This window comes from Lutra lutra, chromosome 7, assembly GCF_902655055.1.
Source record: "Lutra lutra chromosome 7, mLutLut1.2, whole genome shotgun sequence".
Lineage (NCBI taxonomy): Eukaryota > Metazoa > Chordata > Mammalia > Carnivora > Mustelidae > Lutra > Lutra lutra.
This window is the reverse complement of record NC_062284.1, coordinates 44,825,971-44,847,018: the sequence shown is the minus strand read 5'-3', so window position 1 is coordinate 44,847,018 and position 21,048 is coordinate 44,825,971. Positions and strand designations below refer to the sequence as shown.

Genomic DNA, 21,048 nt, shown 5'->3' with positions numbered 1-21,048 from the left:
ATAAATGAGATATACTTTATGATCATATATAATTCTCTTTAGAAACAAATACACATTGGGTGTCAAATTTTAGTGTAGATATGAAATCTCCTAAGGGGCCCGTTGAAGATGCACATTCCTCAGCCCCACCCCCAGAAGTTCTGAATCAATTCATTTAAGGTGTCTGGTGATTCTAAGACCTTGTGAAGTAGTACTGGCTGGATAAAGAGGGAAATATAAACCCATGTCAATTGAGAATCCGTCAAGTGTCAGCCCCTTAAGAATTATTTTGTTTTCTTTCTAGCTGTGTTCCATTCTTCTGGGTCCCACTCAGCGCAAGCTACTGCTTGTATCTCATATCACCCACTTTCTTGGATCCTTTAATCATTTTTTAAAAAGATTTTATTTATTTGAGAGAGAGAGAATGAGAGAGAGAGAGAGAGCATGAGAGGAGAGAGGTCAGTGGGAGAAGCAGACTCCCTGCTTATTAGGGAGCCCGATGTGGGACTTGATCCTGGGACTCCAGGATCATGACCTAAGCCGAAGGCAGTCGCTTAACCAACTGAGCTACCCAGGTGCCCAGGCATTTTTTTTTTTTTTTTTACATTTTCCAGAGTGATTCTTTTTTTCATCTCAGATGGATGTGGTAAGATTTCTGAGCCATTTTGCAAAAAATTGCTTCATTTTGTTCTCACATTCACAGTTTGGTTTGAAACCACAGGTTTCAAATGAGAAAACTGTTGCTAGTCTCCTTTGTATTCTTGAGGCAAGATGCTTTTCTCCTCTGAATTCTTTTAGGGTTTTTCTTTATTCTTAGGGTTCTAAAATTTCACCCTGACTTGCCCTGGTATAGATACTTTTTTCAATTAACCCAACTTGGCTCTTGGTGGGTTCCTTTAATCTGAAGATTTTTACCTTTTTTTTTTTTAAAAAAAAGCAAAGGTAATTTTCTTTAAGTATATCTTTTATTATTTCTTCCTTTTAATTCTCTCTTAATACTCATTTTAGACAAATGTTGGACTCCCTAGATCTATTCTTTATGCCTCTGAACATTTCTTCGTATTATCCATCTTCTTTTCCTTTTGTTTTGTTCTGGGAGATTTCTTTTCTTTGTTTCTTTGTTTCTTTCTTTTTGACTTCTTTATTTTCCAGTTTACAAACTGTGCAAGTGGGTTGGATGAGTTGTTAGTCTAGCCTTCTTGTTGGGGACTGCATTCGGAACACAAGGTTGGGGACAAACTGCCAAAAAAGTCTGTCTTTCTTTCTTTCTTTCTTTCTTTCTTTCTTCTGCTTTTTCCTGAGCATGGCACACGCTGAGGTGTATTTCACTTCTAGATAAAGCTACCGTCGGGCGCCTGGGTGGCTCAGTTGGTTAAGCGACTGCCTTCAGCTCAGGTCATGATCCTGGAGTCCCGGGATCGAGTCCCACATCAGGCTCCCAGCTCCATGGGGAGTCTGCTTCTCCCTCTGACCTTCTCCTTGCTCATGCTCTCTCTCACTGTCTCTCTCTTCTCTCAAATAAATAAATAAATAAAATGTTTAAAAAAAAAAAAAAAAGCTACCGTTTCAGCCCTCTGTCCCTCAAAGAGGACCAAACTTACCTCTGCTCCACCTGAGGGTCTCCACAGCCCTGTCAGGAGGCTTTCCTGGGTAGGTTGTTCTCTTTTTCACAGTTATTCTTTTTTTTTTTTTTTTTTAAGATTTTATTCATTTATTTGTCAGAGAGGGAGAGAGAGTACAAGCAGGGGGAGGGGCAGAGGGAGAAGGAGAGTCCTCCCTGAGCAGGGAGCCAGAGTCGGGGCTTGATCCTTGGCCACTGGGATCATGACCTGAGCTGAAGGAAGACGTTCAACCGACTGAGCCACCCAGGTGTCCTTCACAGAGTTATTCTTATTCCGGATTTATCTCAAATCCAAAGCTGTATCCTCTGGCCAGTGGGGAGGTGGAAGAGTAAGGGAGGAGCCTACTGGCATTTCTGTGCCTGGTGTGGAATTCGTGAGTGATTCTGTCACACCATACACAGCCCCCCAACTTCTGCTCTTCCTAATGTTCATTGCAGAACTTGGAGATTGGTGGTGTGGCATAACTGGTTCAGGGTGTGAGCCCTGTCTCTGCTACATATTAACTCTGTGAGTCTCACTAAGTCTCATCTGTAAAATGGAGATTATAATAATAGTGTTTGGTGGAATTTAAATGAAATAATAGGAAAATGCTTAGTACAGTGCCTGGCTCAGATAGATTCTCTATAAATGTTGGTTTGATCTAAGCAGAGGGATGAGCATAATCTGTGTGGAGACAGTGACAGAAACCAAGCATGAGAGGCTGGAAAAACCTAGAAGGAAAGAGCCGAGGGGTCCTGGGGTTCCTTACCGTGGAGAGCAGTTCTGGTGAGGATGGAGGCCCAGTTCTGTTTGGGACGGAGACCACTATAGAAGGCCCGACTTGGCCTTTTCTGCCTTTGTTTTCCCGGATGCAGCTGCTTGTAATTGGGTCGGGACCTGGGCTCAGCTGAGAGGAAGATACAGACCAGGGAGGGCAGGGCACGAGCCCTGAGTGGGAGGGCAAGCCTACATAGAGGTCGGGGATCAGCCAGGGGTGTGGAAGGAGTCGGAGCAGACTGGGACCAGGTTTGGCCCTGAAGTTCCTTTTGGGATGGGGAGGAAATTCTGTCCTCCCCATCTTTCCCTCATGGATCCACCCAAGGCCTCTGATGGTGGGTCTAACCACACCACCAGCAAAGTGTGGGAAGAATGGCAGGAGTGACTCAAAGGACCCATTAACAAACAGGGGAAGGTGCAATCTTATCTTCAGTTCAGCAGATATGATTGTGACATTGAGGAAGGGCTCTCTCCTCAGAGCAGCCTTCCTGCCACTGCCCTCAGCACTCAGGGACCATCCCTCCCACCTCTGGTCTCCTCTGGGTCTCTGCCCAGCCTCTTGCCTGGCCCCAGACCATGGGTTCTGGACCTTCGTTTCCAGGATAGCTTCTCTGCTTGGCTTGGAGATCCTGAAGGGCAGGGCCTGTGTCTCATTTCTCTCAGGGCCCAGCCCAGAGCCTGGCCCATGGCACCAGGAAATATCTGAACAGTAAAGGAGGCTAGAATTGAGCTAAGTCTTGGATAAATGAAGGTGAAGGGAAGAAAATATCTCAGGGACAGTTGTGGTAACAACATGGTTAGAGAGATACGGCACAAGTGACAGACTATCTTGAGAGAAGGACACATCAGTTTTGGGAGGGAAGGTGAAATTTGTACCCAGTTCTTTCTCAAATATTTTGTCTGGTCCTCACATCAATTCTGAGGGAAAGGTGTGATATTCCCATTTTACAGATGAGGCAACTGAATCTCAGAGAAGGAAAGCTGACTTTCCAAAACAGTGGCTGAACAGGACTATAAATAGGCCTACCTGACTCCTCAAGCTAGAAACACAGGTAGGTGAAATTTGTAGCCCTAAAGGTAAGCACATCTTGGGGGGCATCTCTAAGAACTCCATGCACATGACACCAACCTCTGCCCCAAACTGAAGGCAATGGCAAATACCTGGGTCATGATCTGACAGTGTGACCCCCATGCTCACTCAGGTGGGAGTCGGGACAGTAAATGGCAAGTGGTTGCATACCCCCTTCCCTTTGTGCACACAGCTGCTCCCATCTGATGTGCTCCCCTCTCTGCCACCTCCTACTCACCTGGTCCTCTTTTTCTAAGCCTCTCCTTCCCCTTAAGCCCCTCGTGATGCCTGCTGGAGTAGATCGACACTTCTGGGCATTGATTCTTTTTTTTTTTTTATATTAACATATAATGTATTATTTGCCCCAGGGGTACAGGTCTGTGAATCATCAGGCTTACACATTTCACAGCACTCAACATAGGACATACCCTCCCCAATGTCCATAACCCAACCACCCTCTCCATATCCCCCCCACCCTCCAGCAACCCTCAGTTTGTTTCCTGAGATTAAGAGTATCTTATGGTTTATCTCCCTCCTGATCCCATCTTGTTTCATTTTTTCCCACCCTACCCCCATGACCCCTTGCCCTGCCTCTCAAATTCCTCATATCAGAGAGATCATTTGATAATTGTCTTTCTATGATTGACTTATTTCACTTAGCACAATACCCTCTAGTTCCATAATGGCAAGATTTTGGTTTTTTTTTTAATGGCTGTATAGTATTCGATTGTGTGTTGTGTATATATTATATATACACACACCACATCTTCTTTATCTATTCATCTGTTGATGGACATCTAGGTTCTTCCCATAGTTTGGCTGTTGTGGACATTGCTATTATAAACCTCTGGGCATTGATTCTCTGCTTACCCTTAATGGCACCCAGCCCCAGGAGGTGTCCTCCAACATTTGCAGAGTGAATGGGTGTGCGTATATGCCCAGGAAATCCCCATTCTCTAGGCTTCCAGGAAAAGGCAAGGCCTTTCATGGCCCAGCCCCTTTCTTGGTGGGGTCAAGGCCTTGCTGAGTCCAGTAAGGCTAAAGTTCGAAGCAGTCACCTCTGACTGCAAAAGCCAGTGGGCCTTCTGAGGGAGGAAACAGGAAGGGCTTCTGGGCCCTTTCCACACCCTCTGGCCCTGCCTAGCTGGGTGTGGGAGAACAGAGGGCACAGGGAAGGGTAGGCAGGACTGGGAAGGGCTGAGAAGTCAGGCCACAGGAGGAGGAGGCTTCCGGCCTGCCTTCCAGCCCGGAGGTAAGCCAGCTAGGGAGGAACCACCTGTGCCCTCTCCTGGCTTGCTCTGATAGCCTAAGAGTCCACTCTGGGCCCACTGTCAAGAAGCCTGCATTCCAGACTTCATTTGACACTTGCTAAGAACGTGCTCTGGGCCAGGCTGTAGGAGGGTGGGGTGAAAAGATGGCTAAGTTCCATTTCCTCCTCTAGGGAAGCTCACAGCAGACATTTAAGGAAAAATTAAAAGAGCTAAGACTCATTGAGCACTTTGCCATGTACCAGGTACCAGTCTAAGTCCTTTGCATGGATCCCTGATGAACTGAACATTCACAACAATCTAGGAGACAAATCTTAGCTCCACTTGACCACTTGACCACTGAGGATAATGAGGCACAGAGAGATAAAGAAGCTTGCCCTAGATCACACAGTAAGTAAACTGCATGCAGGCACCTGGCATCATTTGTCCTCACACTATGCATCCTCTGGGCTGACCCCAGGACCAGCTGCCCCAGCCAACACATGCAGCATCTTAATCCCTGCCCTGTCTCCTTGTCCACAGGTTGTTAGGCTCTGTATACTTGCCGGGCACCAAAGTGTGCTTTAGGATATCACCACTTTCATTGCCCTTTGCTGCCTGCCACGGTCACCTCTTTCCCTGTGGGCTTGTTCCCTGTGGAAGCTTCAAGCTCCTGTGACTCACCCATCTCACGGTCCCTTGAAGTGTCTTGAACAAAGCAGGTGCTCAGATGTGTTTGCAGTTTGGTGGGTTGATGGAGGGTGGTTTCATTTCCCCAGATCTTTGTGACATGAGCAAAGTGGTTCTCAACCTGCCCACTGGAATCACTTGGGAGTTTTAACCACTACTGATGACCAGACGTCACTCCCAGAGGTTGCGATGTCATTGGTGAGGGGTGCGGTCTGAGCACGGGGATCATTAAACACCCTCAGGCAATTCTGATGTGCAGCCTGGGCTGAGAACCCCTGTATTAACACCATTTTGGAATCTTTGGAAATTTCCACTAAGAGAAGACAGTGTGTAGGAGGGTCAGGGGAGCAGAAAGAGCCTGGTCTTTGGAGGTGGGCAGGACAGATTCACAGCGGAGCTCAGCTACTTACAAGTTAGAGGAGCTTGGGCAAGTCAACATTCCCAAACCTCAGCTACATCATCTGTAGAAAGAGATCGTTGTATCCACCCCAAAGTAAAGTTCCTGGTATGGAGAAGGTACTTGCTGGAAGAAATGCTATTATGTGGCAGCTATTAAAATGACTTATATGTCTTTCCAACCAACATAAAATTTCTAAGGGCCAGGGACTTGGATATCCTTGGGAGACAACAGAAAACAAGACAGTCATCTTCTGCTATTTACATTCTAGCAATCCAATCTAACAAACTTTATCAGGTTTGGGCTATCAGCCATTGCCTGGGTACAGAGATGAACGAGACATTGTCCTTGCCCTAAAGGCAAAGGGAAGTGGACACTGATGATAACTAAAACAGGGGAAGGAGAATGCCAATTTGGTACAAACCAAGAGTGGCGGGGCTCTGGGGAGAAAGCCATCTGGAGAGGAAGGGAGATGGTATCCATGGAAGATAAGGATACCCATCCTTCAAGGGCCCTTGAAGGATGTATATGATTTTGTAGGATGGGACTGGGGGTGGGTGGAGTGGCTTAAACAAAAGCATGGAGGCAGGAACAGCCAATAATCCAACCTGGCAAGATTGCTGGCTGTGCAGGCATACGAGGGAAGAGGGTGTATGTGTGGGCCTGGGAACTGCAGGTTGGAGCTTTAGTTGCCAGAGTGAGGCATTTGTGCTATTTTGCCAGCCGTGGGAAGCATGCAGGAGCTGGAGCAGAATTGGTTGATGCTTAGCTCTTAATACCCAGCCCCTCCTCTGGTTTCATTCTGGAATAGATGCACTTCTTGCTATCACCCTCGGGGTCTTTCCTTCTCTGCCCACTGCCACCTTGGTCCCATGTGCAGTGCTCAGTGTCCTGTTGCTGCTCTCAGGTGAAGGTCTGATACATTCACTCAACCTTAAGCAAAAAGTGCATTTCCAGATGGTACCTCCCTAGGCAATTGCATTTGGCAAGAACGATGCAGGGAGCACCAGACAGAATCTGGCAGAGGCCTTGTTCTAATCCTAGCTCTGCCTCTCACCAGCTGTGTGACCTTGGACAAGTCACTTTTTCTTTTCTGAGCCTCCGTTTCCTTGTCTGAAAATGACAGGCTGGATGGGATGACTGAAAATGACCCTTCCTGCTGTGATGTTCTTCGACTAATTTGCCAAGTATCAAACCTAAGAATGTCAGTTTTTCTCATGTGAGGGGATGTTGTTTTTGCAAATTAGGTGTTAAGCATGAGGCTCACAAGGGAAGTGATGGAGAGGCGACATGTAGGTATTCTGGCAGTGTTGGCTGATTCCAGCTTGGCTTCATCATAGCCCAGGCTATGATGTGAATGAAGAAACCTCCAGAATATTCTATCTCCCAGCCATGCAAATTATTCCCCACCACTCAGGTCTTCCCAGTTGAGGCCCTGGACGTTGCGGAACAGAGCTAAGCCATCCTGTGCACTGTCTGAATTCTTGACCCTCAGAATTTGTGAGCCTGACAATATTGCTGTTTCAGGCCACCAAGGTTGAGGTGTCTTGTTACATAGCAATAGATAACTGGAAGTGGGTGTGTGTGTGTTTTGAGGGTAGTCGGAGGATAAAGGGTCTCCCTACACTGGTGAAACTTCTGTGGGTGGCCTCCTCTGTCACTGACTTTGGAAGCCAGCTCTGGTCTTGGGTATTACTCTAGGTAGCATGGTGCTCTTGGGACAGGAGACTCAGAGTCTGCACTGTCCTGGGATATGATAAAGTTTATAAACAAGGAAGCTCTTTGGTCTTTCTGGTCAGCTGGGGGACAGGGCTCATCTGTACTTGTCAGTACCCCAGTCTGTGTGGGGGAGGTTACTTACACTGAGGAAGTCCTCTAGGTATATCCTATACTTTTTTTGTTGTTGTTAACGACTTTATTTATTTATTCATAAGAGAGAGAGAGAGAACAAGCAGGGGGAACGGCAGGCAGAGGGAGAAGCATGCTCCCCAGTGAGCAAGGAGTCGGGTGTGGGAATGGATCCCTGCACTCTGGGATCATGACCTGAGCTGAAGGCAAATGCTTAACCAACTGAGCCACCCAGGCATCCCTTACACATGTTTCATTTCAGTCCCGTAGTAGCTCCATTAGAAACTATAAGGGGGGCGGGGTGTTTGCCCCACTTTACTAATGAAGGAGAAGTTCAGGTGCCATGCCCAAGACTATACGTGCGGAATGGCGAGCAGGGCTTTGAACCAAGGAGCAGAGCTCCAAATCAAACACCTTTTCCTCCAGGACCCCTTGAGAAGCCCTGTTGGTGACTTAGGGATGGGAAACTCTGGGAAGGGGCCTCCATTTCCTTTCGCTAAACAGTTTCTTGTCTTCAAATAAGTTCTGTCTTGGCTGTGATTCTGTTTCCGCTTCCTTCTTCCCATCACCCGCTCCACTCTCATTACTTTTTTTTTTTTTTTTTTCCTTCCTGGGATTTTTGGCAGAAGAAAAAGAGAAGGAATCCCCTGCCAAGTCCTTTCTTTATTAAGGAAGGCTTGACGGTGATGTGGGGCTTCACTCACCAACCATGCAAAGGCTGTGGGGAGAGGACATAGAGAGCATCCGAGGTTAGGCCACTCCCAAGCTGGGGGTTGGTGGGGACAAGGGGAGTGTCCTTCTCCATCTCAGCCCCCACCCAGCTGTGAAAGCCAGTGGTGATGTTCCCAGAAGAGCATCCCGGCTGGGAGGGAGGAAACGGCCTATTCCCTCGTGGGACTTCCTCTCTCACGGTGTGTGCGTTGAGGGGGGTGGGGGGAGTGGGCAAGGGATCGGGAGTGAGGGGACAAGGAAATACCATTTTCTGAGCGATTGTGCCAAGATATATCAGATTATCATCGGCTCATTTAAAGCAATTTCCAGATCAGACTTGGAGAGCTTAGTTGACTTGTCCAAGGCCATACAGCCTGTGAGGGGCAGAACGCTAAGGACGCGGGGAGAGTCTCGCTGCTGGCTCTCCCCGGCACTCCTGGAGGTGTCTGGGGACCTGGCAGGAGGCTCTCGACGCTCACCTCGGGGCAGTCCAGAGGGGGCTCCCAGCAGGGGGCGCCCCGAGCCCCCGTCCCGGGACGCCGGGCGCGCCTCCAGCCGGCGCCTGGGACTGGGCCGCCGCTCCGCCCCCTCGGCTCCTCCGCGGCTCCGCGGGCGGGCAGCCGGCCGGGAGCAGAGCAGAGCCGAGCGCCGCGCACCCCGTCGCGTCTGCCGTGCCCGCCCAGCGCAGCCTCTCGCCGTGAGTAGCGCCCATACGCGGGCTCGACGGGCGCGACAGGGCGCGCGGGGCTGGGGCTGGCGGGGGCAGGTTGCTCCGGGGTGCGCTCTCGGGTTCCCCGAGCCCGCCTCCCGGGTCCCTCACACTGTACCCCCTCCACCCCCTTCTGGGGGGCGGGGGTTGGCCGGCCTTGCCCTCGGGTTCTGTGGCCAGCCCCGGACTGTCCGCTGTGCTCTCGGGCGCGCTCTGAAGCCTGGCACTTTGACCCTAGGGACGAGGGACGGGGTGGGAGCGACTGGCCGAGGCTTGGCACCCAGGGCAGGATCGGGGCGGGGGGGGGGAGATAGGAAACAGACTTTCATCAATTTAGGGCCCCCATGATGGGGAGAGCACTACAGATTTCTGTGAGGAGAGGGGCTAGTCTTCTCTGCAGCAACCTCGCACACCTCCTCTCCCATTTGCACAAGGACGTGATTCCAGAAGTCTGCTCCACACACAGTCAGCTTGCTTGTGGCAGAATGAAGCTGTGGTCCCCGTCGTCATGGGCCCAGGGCCACTAGGGAGGCAATGGGGGTAGCCTGTAAGTTTGCAGCAGGCTGGGATAGAAGGGCATAGGAGGGCGTCGTCAGTAGTTGACCCTGACTCTGGGCCAGGCCTTGTGGACGTCTCATGGTATGTGTGGGTCTGGCTGGTCCTCACCGCAACTTTGCAAGGTGGCGATTAGTGTTCTCACTTTAGAAGTGAGAAAAGGTCCCAGAAAGGTGAGCATGGAGGCCATGCAGGTAGTGGTAGGTTGGGGGTGCACCCTGGGAGAGAGGGAGTCCTAGCTGGTTGCCTCAGAAGCAGGTGGGAAGGTCCCTGGGGTCAGGTGGAGAGAACAGCCCCTGGCACCTTGTACTCTAGAATCCAGTGGAGGGCAGCTGGGGGCTGCTGCTCTGGTTTCCGACTCTGTTTCCCAGCTGCCTCCATGTAAGGTATTTCTGGGAGACTCCTGGTGACTAAGGGGAGCTGGTGCCTTGGCCTCTTCACCAGTACTTTCAGAGTCCTGCTCTTCTCCCAAGTTGTGATTTAACCGTAAAGTGGCCCCACTGATAGTTCAGCTGCTTTGGAAGAGGCTTGGGCAGGGGGTGCAGGGTGTGTGTGGTTGGGGGTGAGTGTGTGCTGGTCTGGAGCAAGTTTTCAGCCGGCAGGGATGAGACCTGAACTGACCCTGACCACCCCCCTGAGGTTTCCCTCCTTATTAGACGTGAGGGTGAACAAGCAGACTGTCTAGTGGAGCTGGACCTTCGTTCAAAAAATGGGTTTTCTCCTGTCAACTTAAGCAAATGGCTGATCTCTGGGTCCGAGCTTCCTCATCAGAGATTGACTGGGGCTGGTCAGAGGCTTGACTGCATGGAGGGGCTCTATAATGCTGGAACTCCTAACCTTCTGTGGACAGTCTCCTCACAGCCTGAGTGTGATGATTCCTAATGTGGGGGAAGGTATAAGAGGACAAGCTTGCCTGCCCCCTTGCAACAGTCCCATTTCACTGACCGACACTGGGTGAGGTGGGACGAGGATCTCCAAATGACCAGGAGAGTGAGCTGGGGCCAGTGAGTGAGAGGATTTAGTAGGGTAGAGGGTTCCCTGCAGGGTGATCCTCTAGCCTTGGAGGCTTCCTCCTAAGTTGTCACTCTGGAGGCCACTGGCTTCCCCAACCCTGGTGCTATACTGGAGGGTTGAGGGGGCTGTCATCAGAAGCCCAGACAAGAACAGCTGGAGTGGGCTAGCTGTGGGACTTTAAGTCCCATCCCCTGTCTGGACCTCAATTTCCTTCTTTCGTCAAACGAGTGGATTATAGGGGCGCCTGGGTGGCTCAGTGGGTAAAAGCCTCTGCCTTTGGCTCGAGTCATGATCCTGGAGTCCTGGGATCGAGCCCCGCATCGGGCTCTCTCCTCAGCGGGGAGCGTGCTTTCTCCCCTCTCTCTCTCTGCCCTGCCTCTCTGCCTACTTGCGATCTCTGTCAAATAAATAAATAAAATCTTAAAAAAAAAAAAAAACCAACAACGAGTGGATTATAGACCAGATAGCAGTGGTTTGTCAAGCTCCTCCTGCCCCCAGTGAATTCTTACCCAGACCCCCAACTTATTGTATAGATAAAGGGGGAGATGCTCTGCCTCTCCTTCCTCATGCTGGTGTCTAAAAAGTCCCTGGATAACCTTTGAGGTTCCCTTTTGTGAGGTTCTAGGAAATCTGTGTTAAACTTCAGAAGGGTTGCCTATTATGAGGGTTGAGGGCAGGAGTGTGAGTCCTAGTGATTTCATTAAGAGAAATGTGAGCATGAAGGTGGGTTTCACCCTTGGAATGTCTGGAGCAGACATCCTGTGCTTCTGACCAAAAGCTGTAGCTATGTCCCTCCCCTCTGCCATGTTGTTTCATCTTCTCAGGGCCAGAAAGGTACCTGTGCCCTGGGGCCTTCTCTGGGTCCTAACTGGTGACTATAATTTCACCTTGGAATTTCTCCCCTTTAGTTTTATGTCCCTAAATTGATAAAATTGATAAATTGATAAAATGCAAATCCCTCTTGGGGAGAGATAATTAGGAAAATGCTTTAAGTTGTTATTAGTTGTTTTTACCTGATGAAGCTGCTGAGCAGTGACCTTGAGAAGGGAGGCTGGGCCCTACATTTGAATCAACAAATATTTAGGGAGTGCCTATTGTATACCAGCAGTGACAGGGGGACATAGGTGAGAATGTGACAACTACTGCCCTCATGGGGCTCCAAGACAGGAGGCAGGAAGGAAGGAATTCATTTTTGTTGGAACCATCCAAACACTATGCAGGTCATTTTACATGTTTATCTCATTTGTCATAATGTAGCTCTTAGTCTCATTTTTTATTATGTAAAATTTTGATTGCATACAAAATAAGTGCACATTTCACATATCCATGTAACCATGACCCAGAGCAAGAAACAGTATTCATTGCCAGCACCCGGAAACTCCCGTTTCCCAGACATAACCCCCCACCCAGGGGTAACCACTATTCTGACTTTTAACACCATAGATGAGTTTTGCCTAAGTGGTCTTTTGTGGTCTTAAGTATGTGGTCTTTTGTGTCTGGATTCTTTCATTCAACATTATGCTTGTGAATTTTATCCATTTGGTTACATGTAGGGGTAGTTTATTATTGTTATAGAATAATTCCATTGTATGGGCATAGCTCAATTTACTTATCTATTCTTCTACTGATGGCCCTTGGGTTGTTTCCAATTTGTAGCTATTACTAATAGTGCTGCTGTGAACATTCTACCATGGACCATCCTGGAAAACATGTACATGCATTTCTCTTGGGTATGTCCATAGAAACTGCCCAACAGATTTCTAAAGTGGTTGTCCCAGAATATGCTTCTCATGGCAGTGTCTGAGAGTTCTATCTGCTCCACATAGTCACCAACAGTGACCAACAGGCACTGTCCAGACTTATTTTCCATGTCAGTCTTTTGAAGCTCCGAAAAGTTGTCCTGTGCTCAGTATGTGCAGAAGTGATAGAGCCGAGATTCCAGCTCAGTCCTGTGTGCCTGTAGGGTCTGTGCCTTCTCCTTTGGGGTTAGACATAGACAGTTATGAGCCAAAATATGAAAGCTCTAACCCTAAATATGTATGAAGAGACCGCTCTGGGAATTTAAAGGGGGAGGGGGAATTTAATCTGTTTTGATGAGAAATAGAGTCACGGAGCCTCACGGAGTTGGTGGTATTTGAGCCAGGTCTTGTGGGAAGGGAATGGTTTTGCTGGGAGGGCTCTCCAGGTGGGCCTTCCATGGAAAGGGCCCAGCTTGAGCTGATGCATGGCGTGGGTGAAAGTTTTGAGGGAATGGGAAAGGTCTCATTTGGCTGGAATATAGGATATGTGGGGGGAGGGGGCTAAGGCTGGAAAGTTTAGTTGGGACCAAACTGGTGGTCCTAGTTTGTCCTTAGGGTGCTTCCTTGTCTCCTAGCCCCTGGCTACACCTGGAGCCCAACGCAGGGGCTCATCATTTTGCTGGGAGCTGGGGCTGCTTAGAATCCAGCTCAGCTCCCAAGAGCAAATGGAGCTGGCCTGTTGCCTAATGGAGGATCTTAGCTACTCTGGGGAGGGTCTTTGCTGTTCTAGGGACTGGTCTCAGGGTATCTGTCAAAAGAATTTTTTGGAATTTTCTGCTTCCCTCTAGGTATGTGAAATGAGTAACCCCACCCCTTAGGACCTGCCTGACCCCAAAGAAGGTGGTAGATAGCAGTCCTCTGCCACCCTCTGGGCTAGTCTCAGGAAATTTGCCAGGATGGGGGATTGGGGTGTGTGTGAGTGAGGGGGTATAGCTTCAGATTTTGGTGAAGCCAAACTTTCTAGGAGGATCCCAAAACCTTTTCCCTAGAAGGGAATTGAAATGCTTTTCTCCACTGCTGTGGGAAGCAGAAACACAAAGACTGGCCCAGGATGAGTCACGTATTAACAGTAATAATCACCTTTCTTATTTGCTTATGAGTTTATGCCCCAATCACAAATGGATCCACACATGGCTGTGTGAAGTATGCGTTTACAGATGAGGGGACTGAGGCCCAGAGGGTGCCAACATGTGTGGGTTAGACAGCTGCTACATACCCAGGCTAGTCTAGAACTGGAGCCCTGGGAACCTGCTCTTTTTTGTAGCCCATGTTTGCTGGGCTCAGGCTAGCACTGGGTGAAGCCCGAGCAGGAGGGAGGCTGCCTGATGGACCATGGGCATCAACAGGCAGTAGTTCGGCAAGTGACCGTGAGTCAGGCTCAGGAGCCAGGCCGGCTCTGCCTGGGGGGCTTCAGGGATGTGCAGCCCATGGGAGGGAGGGAGGCAGGCGGCATCATGGTAATAGAGCTACGGTGTGCAGGGGGCAGCGCCGGAGGAAGGAGTGTGAAATGTATACATTCTCTGGGAGTTGGAACAGCTTCAGCCACTTGGCATCGATGAGACGCACCCTTGTGTAAGGCTGCCTCCACCCAGCGTGGTGAAAACAGTCTTTTGGGGCTCATGGGGCCCTGGGTGTGGTTGGTATCTGATTACCAGGCAGAAGAAAAGTTGCCAATACTAGCCAAAATGAACTTGGAGAGACCTGTGCTAATGACTCTTGAGACACACAGCCACAGGCCCCTGGTTGTAACATTGTCATTTGCAGACTGTGCCCTGGGTCCTTCCCTTGGGGTGCTGTCCAGGGTGGCATGGGGCAGTCCCAGGAATGGGTGAGCTTTTTGGGGCAGGGAGATCCCAGGGGAGGATGCAAACAGTCTTCATCTGGTGGGGTGGTGAATGCTCCCCATGGCTCAGGGTTGTCCTCTGGCTCTCACTGAGGGGCTCTGGGCGGGCAGTTGGTCCATTTTATAGATGAGGACTCTGAGGCTCTCTGACAAGAGATGAGGTCACAGAGTTAGTTGTGGGCTGCATTGGAATCAGAACCTCCAGCCCCTGACTGCTGGTGCCTCCTATAATTTGTTCCACGACTCCTGTCCCTCTTTCCCTTGGAGTGATGAGTGAGAGTTTACGAATCAGTTTACTCACAGCTGGGTGGCGCAGTCCCTCTGGGAGCTGAGGTCATGATAATCCCTTACATTTCCACTGCATTTTAAAGTTTACAAAATAATTTCATGATTTGCAGGTTTTCAACAGGATAAACCTGTTTAGCAGATGGGGAAGCTAAGTGTGGCAGTTTAAATGACTTACTCAGGCAATTGGGACTCGAACCCAGAACTTCTGACTCAAAGATGAGCGCTCGCTCTCCTGCCTTGTGGCTGCCTCGTGGCTGCCTCTTTTTCTCAGTCAGCCTGAATTTCATGAGAACAAATCATTGAAGCTGGCCATGGGGCTGTTTTCTCTGAACGTGTTCAGAGCAGATCTAAGTAAGTGAGGAGGCCTCCTTTCCTGTCTCCGTAACAGGTTCAAATTGATAGAAATCAATAAGAACCATACTTTGTCCGTCACTGGTGAGAATAGGCTTGGGCAGGCTAGTCCTTGAGGAACTAGGGCGGTGGATTATCGTTAAGTTATGAGCTCCTGTGCAGCCGATTACTTTTAGGCCCAGACCCTTAGGCCTGTGCCGATGTTCCTGGCTGTCCTGACCTCAGGTTTCCTCTGGTTTCAGGGCTGTATGCTCCAGGCCTCAATGAGGAGCCCAAACATGGAGACGTTCAAGCAGCAGAAGGTGGAGGACTTTTATGACATCGGAGAGGAGCTGGGCAGGTAAGAGGCTGGGAGAGGTGGAGGGGACGCCTCTCCTGGGGCAGTGTTTGCTTGATCAGGTAAGCACGGGCTTGTCATGCGATTCCTGGGAAGCTTTAAAAACAATCCTGAGGAATTCATCTTCAGGTGTGGCTCGGCAAATAGCAGTTTCTGTGGAAATAACAACTTGCCAGCGGAAGGGACTACAATTCTTGTGCCCTGTGGTTTCCAAATTGCCTGGCTGACAGTAAGGGCAAATCTTAAGGATTCTTGTTTCATCTGCTCCTTTGCTCACGAAGCCCTCCCCAGACTCTGGACCGACACCTGGCCTGTTGGTTTTCTTCTCTGAATCCCACTTGGGATTCTCCATGGCTCTCGGGATTTTGTTTCATAAGCCCAGCGCCTGAATGGGAGGTGAAGTAATCCTCCTGAAAATGGATTCGTCTTGAGTAAGAAGCCACTCGAGCCTCGTCAGGAAGGTTCCTAGGATCTGAGTTATTGGTTGCATTTTTAGCTTGGCTAAATCCCAAATGCAGCCAGGGATGAATTCTGAGTTCTGAAAGTAGTTACTGTGTGGAAAGAAATGAAGATGTTCCGAGGCTTTCTTCTTCTTCTTCTTCTTCTTTTTTTTTTTTTTTTAAGATTTTATCCATTTATTTGACAGAGATCACAAGTAGGCAGAGAGGCAGGCAAAGTGGGGAGGCAGGAAGCAGACTCCCTACTGAGCAGAGAGCCTGACTTGGGGCTGGATCCCAGGACCCTGAGATCATGACCCAAGCCGAAGGCAGAGGCTTAACCCACTGAGCCACCCAGACGCCCCCCCAAAGCTCTCTTCTTGCCTTCCGTTTCTAGAATCTGCTAATATTTAAATGGCTCTTCAGTGATTACCGAACACCAGCCCTAGAGTCTGAATTTCACTCTCATTTTTCATGTGAGGAAGCTGATCCAGAGAGTTTAAGCAAATCCCAAAGTTGCTCAGCTGGAGAGTGACATGGCCAAGGTCTGGTCAGTCCAGTTTGTACCTGCACACCTGTTATGCCTTTTCCAATAAGTATAGCACTTGCATACTCCTGCAAGCCCACCAGTACACCCAGCCTCACCGCCCCCCACATCCCTAGCAGAATAAAAACGTGGGGGTTGAAGGCCGTCATTATATCCATGATGCAAAACAGGAGGCCTTCCCTCTTTATAGAATTCTTGGATTCAGGCCCAATATTCTCTTACTTTTATTTATTTATTTTATTTTAAAATATTATTTATTTATTTTTAAAAAGATTTTTAATTTATTTATTAGAGAGAGAGATAACAAGTAGGCAGAGAGGCAGGCAGAAAGAAAGGAGGAAGCAGGCTCCCTGCTGAGCAGAGAGCCCGATGTGGGGCTCGAGCTCAGGACCCTGAGATCATGACCTGAGCCGAAGGCAGAGGCTTAACTCACTGAGCCACCCAGGCACCCCTAAAATTTTTATTATTTTAAAAAATTTATTTATTTGAGAGAGAGAAAGAGAGAATGTGTGGGGGAGGGGGGTGAGGGAGAGGAAGAGAGAGAATCCTCAGGCTGACCACCCCTGAGTGTGGCGCCTGATGCGAGGCTTGATCCCAGAACCCCGAGATCATGACCTGAGCTGAGATCCAGAGTTGGATGCTCAACTGACAGAGCCACCCAGGTGCTCCACCTCTTACTTTTATTTTTAAAGACAAAACAGAAAGAGCTTCAAAGCCAGAGGAGGCTTACTTCACGAAGAGGGTGCATTACTTCAAGCCCAGGGAGCGCTTGTCCTGGCTGACTGGCTGGGTGGGGGAGAGAAGGCCTGCAGAGACCCAGGAGGGGCACGAGTCCTTAGCCTTCTGTCTGAGCTGACTGCCACTGACAATCCAGGGCCTGGAGAAGGTATAGGAAGAAGACAGGGCCAGAGGTGGGGAGGTGGTCAGTGGGAGTCCACCTCTGAATGGGAAGCCACATGATTCTCCTGACGTGGTGCTCCCAGGTCCTTCCCGGGGGGGGGGGGGGAGGTGGCAAGCCTAGCAGCAGACCCTGGCAGGTCCTGCCCATGGCATTTGATTCAGTAGCCTCACCTCAGCCACATCCTACATGGAGGGGTCTGTGCCAAGTGCTCTGGGCACAAAGATGAGCAAAACATGGAGAGTTTCTGCCCTCCTGGAGCTCCGGCCTGGTAGTGGGCGCAGCCATGCACATGCCAAGAGCAGAGTTGGAAGGGACCTTGTTGGGGTGGGGGGCTCTGAAGAAGGAAGTCGAGGCCGGTTCCTAGGGAATTCACCTGTTATACCTTCTTAGTCCTGTCTCTCCCCACCTTTGTGTATCAGGGCTGTTAGAGCTGGAAGAGGCTTCTTGTTCTTCGGTGGGTGGGTCCGTACCTCACAGGGTGAGTGGGTCCGTACCTCACAGACTGGACGCTTTGGATCCCCCCTACCACCCCGCCAACCCCGCCTCTGACATGGTGTGGGTAAGAGGCTGCAGAGCCCTGAGGCCTTTGGAATGGCTTGACCTCCTAGGGTTTGTGGTCAGGAGGCCAGATGAGCTAGAAGGCCTTTAGAGATCCTTTCTTCCAGGTTCTTCATCTGAAAACTGAGGAGACCGGCGCTCAGGGAGGAGGGAAGGTCTTGCCGGGAGCCATAAGTAGCTGGAGCTAGAGCTGTCTGCAGATGAGTGCTCTAATTCAGAAGAGACAGTCCTATTTTTCTCCCCTCCTCTCCTTTTCTTCACTTAACTTGCCATTGAGGAGCTAATGTGTGCCGGCTACTGTCCAGGGCAGTGGTAAACAAACAGACACATTCCTGTCCTTTTAAAGCTTGTGATCCATTGGTGAAGAAAGGTAATAACCCCATGAACAGGGGACCCAAAGGGATAACTTTTTATAACATGTGTTAAGGGCTGTGCAAGGGGAGAGCAGGAGGGACTGTGAGAGTATAGGGCACAAGTTTGAGACCAAGTGGTCAGGGACTGCTGCTCAGAGGAAGTGACTGTTCATTTAAAAGCTGAGGAGTAAACATGCAGGCAAAGGCAACAGCATGGTCACAGGTCCAGAGGTGGGGTAGAGCCTGCTGAAATGTGAGCTGTGGGCAAGCAGTAGTACGTGGGGTTGGAGACAAGGGTGGAGGCCGGAGCCAGCCAGTGAGCTCCCTGTCAGCACAGAGCGGTGGCCACGTTAGGTCTTAGGGGTCAACACAGATTGGAATTTGTGTCCCCTTCCTAGCTGTGCAACCTTAGGACAACTTACTCAACCTCTCTGGGACTCTATTCTCATACCCATTAGATAGGAATAACAACAGTATGTAGCCCATGGTTGCTGGGATTAAGTGAGCTACTGAATCTATCGTGCCCCTCACCGAGCCAGGCATGGGGTAAGTGTTCAATGAACAAGAGCTTCTGGCCTTTGAAGTCTGATTGGGGCACTGAGGCCCTGCCTCTCACCTCTGCAGCCCCCTAGGAGGGAGTCTGCAGGAAGAATGGGGTTGAGTCATTCTTATTTTGGGAAGAGCATAAACCTGGCTTCCTCAGCTCTTGGTGAGCACCTTAGGCTAGACCCATGGATGTCTTACTGATTTTAACTCCTCATTCAAGTCCTTACTATGCACAAGTGAACATGACTGACACTGGTTTCCATGCTCACAAACCCAATGTTGAACAAAGGAAGCCAGACTCAAATGAGTCCACGCTGCGTTGAGTCCGTTTGTGTAAAGTTCAAAAACAGGCAAAATCAATCAGTGGTGCTAAAAGCCAGAATAGTGCTTATTCTTGAGGAACTAGTGACTGGAAGGGGGCACGAGGGAGGTTTCCGGGGGTGGGTATCGTTCTGTTTCTTCACCTGGGTGCTCGTTTCACTGATGCATTCTTTTCATGGAAATATATCAAGTCATACATGTTTAGGTCCATCTTCCTGTAGGCGTGAAACCTTAATTAAAACCATGCATTAACCAACAAGGAATCTTTCACTCTCCTCCTGGTCCTGGTCTGGTGCCCAAAGCACAAGTTTTTGATTCCTTCAGAGGCCTTATATGTCTTGATCCTACAAGTAAGAGGACATCTGTGAGAAAAGCTGCAGAATCTGCCTTTGGATCAGGACAGTGTGCCGTGGCTGGAGGGTCCTGGGCTGTGGCCCCGTTTGAGCTCCTGCATCTTGCCTGATTTCTGGCTCACGGCACCCACCGAGTACAGGCACTTGGCTGTGCTCCCATTTCGGGACCAGCCTGCTGGGGATGCTGGAGATCATCTTCTATTTCTGGGAATGCTTGGAGTAATGCTGGCCTGTAGATTCTGGCTTCTCCCAGCCTTGGTACCTGGGGCTAGGTAGAGCAGGGTAATAGGGGGGCGAGAGAAGGACTTATAAAGAAAAACCCACCCAACTCCTCCTATTTAGTTAAGGCTAGGACCAGAGAGGGAAAGTGACTTGTCTGAGGTCACTCAGGGGTGGGGACAGGTGGTCTGACTCTTCTGGCTACCACACCCTAAGAACTCACAAAGCACAAACTCATTTTGGCTCCCATTCAAATGTTTCTGTTGAGTGGGGAGAATATATGTCAGGGTGGTCTTTTCTGTTTGACCCTGAGGGTACTGTAGCAGTGTCAGGGTCAGGAAGGTGAGCATTTGGGAAGGAGTGGTGTTCCTCAGAGGGAGGGCACTGGTAGATAAGCCCTCCCTCTGGGAATGTACGCCCGAGAATAGAAACTATTTTTAACGTATTTGATGTCTGTCCTATAATGATCAGCACTTTCTTCTTTCCTTGTGCTTACATTACTTTCCTTTACTTAGACTGTTGTATTAACATAAAATCGTAAAACATTATGCTGAACTGGATCTCAACAAGAAGTTAGTCCCAATCTCAATTTTATAGACAAGGAAAGTGAGGCTGATGGAGTGGGGGTGATTTTGTCCAACGTCACAGACTAAGCAACATAGAAGGTGGAGCTTAAAGAAGCTTTTCAACCACACTGTGCTGGTTTCAATAAACAGACAAATATTTATCAATATGTTCATTCAACTTTTTTCTGTAGCCCCAGCTCTGTCCAAGAGCCTACCCCACCATGACCCCACACGTACCCTCACCCCCTTTCCTCTCTGCTGGCGAAGACACTAGCCACAAGCCCTGTTACTTACAGGAGGCTTATGTGTGCAGGGCGCCCTGCGAGGCATGTAACGTACAGAATCCCCTTTCGTAGGGATAGGAGCCTTGGGTCAGGGAAGGAGCCACTGTTCTCTAGCCTCGCCCTCCTTAAGCAGCACTAAGGGATTCCCTGTGACATCCATATTGATAGGGCTGCCTGCCAGACCCGAGTTACCTGATGGGGTTCCCTGTGGTTAAGATCACATACTCAGCTTAGCCAGGGCAACCTCTTTTGGGAGAGAAACAAGACCTCCAGGAATGTGTAATGCTCAGATTTACCCAGGCTGGGTTCTATGGGTTCTATAGCCCAGTCTAGCCACAAAGCACTATAGGAAACTACAATAGCAGGTGTTTAGGTTGACCTGTCTCAGTCCTTGGGAAAAGGGTTTCTGGAGCAAAGGAGCTTTTATTATTTCTTTTTAAATTAAAATTTTCCTTTTTAAATTACAGAAGCAATGCATGGCAAATGTCATAAAGTTCTGAAGAGTTCAAGTAAAAAGTCACCTCCCTCCACCCTCCTGCCTTGTCTCATGCCCACAGCTGGACTCTGATGATAATTTTTCTTCTGTCACCTTTCAGAACTTTTCTAAGTAAAGCAAGTGTGTACAGGGACCCAGATAGGATCACATGACCATAGCAATCTATAACTTTGTTTTTTCGCTTAATGAAATACATTGACTATCTTTTTATAGCACTATATAGAGATCTATGAGACTTATTTTGGATGAAAG

At 49.4% G+C, this 21,048-nt stretch overlaps 1 protein-coding gene across 4 annotated transcripts in view; it reads left to right on the top strand.

Annotated features, from left to right (window-relative positions):
- The first annotated feature begins 8,398 nt into the window (after positions 1–8,398).
- The window catches only part of DAPK2 (death associated protein kinase 2), a 119,087-nt gene continuing 106,437 nt past the window's right edge, over positions 8,399–21,048 (top strand). For 3 of the 4 annotated variants that reach the window (XM_047738542.1, XM_047738543.1, XM_047738540.1), the window contains exons 1-2: positions 8,399–8,519; positions 15,121–15,218. In XM_047738542.1, the coding sequence (XP_047594498.1) occupies positions 8,448–8,519; positions 15,121–15,218 (170 nt within the window). In that variant the 5' untranslated portion in view covers positions 8,399–8,447. Of the gene's footprint in view, positions 8,520–8,834; positions 9,017–15,120; positions 15,219–21,048 lie in introns of those variants that run through there. The other variant, XM_047738541.1, reaches the window with a different exon arrangement.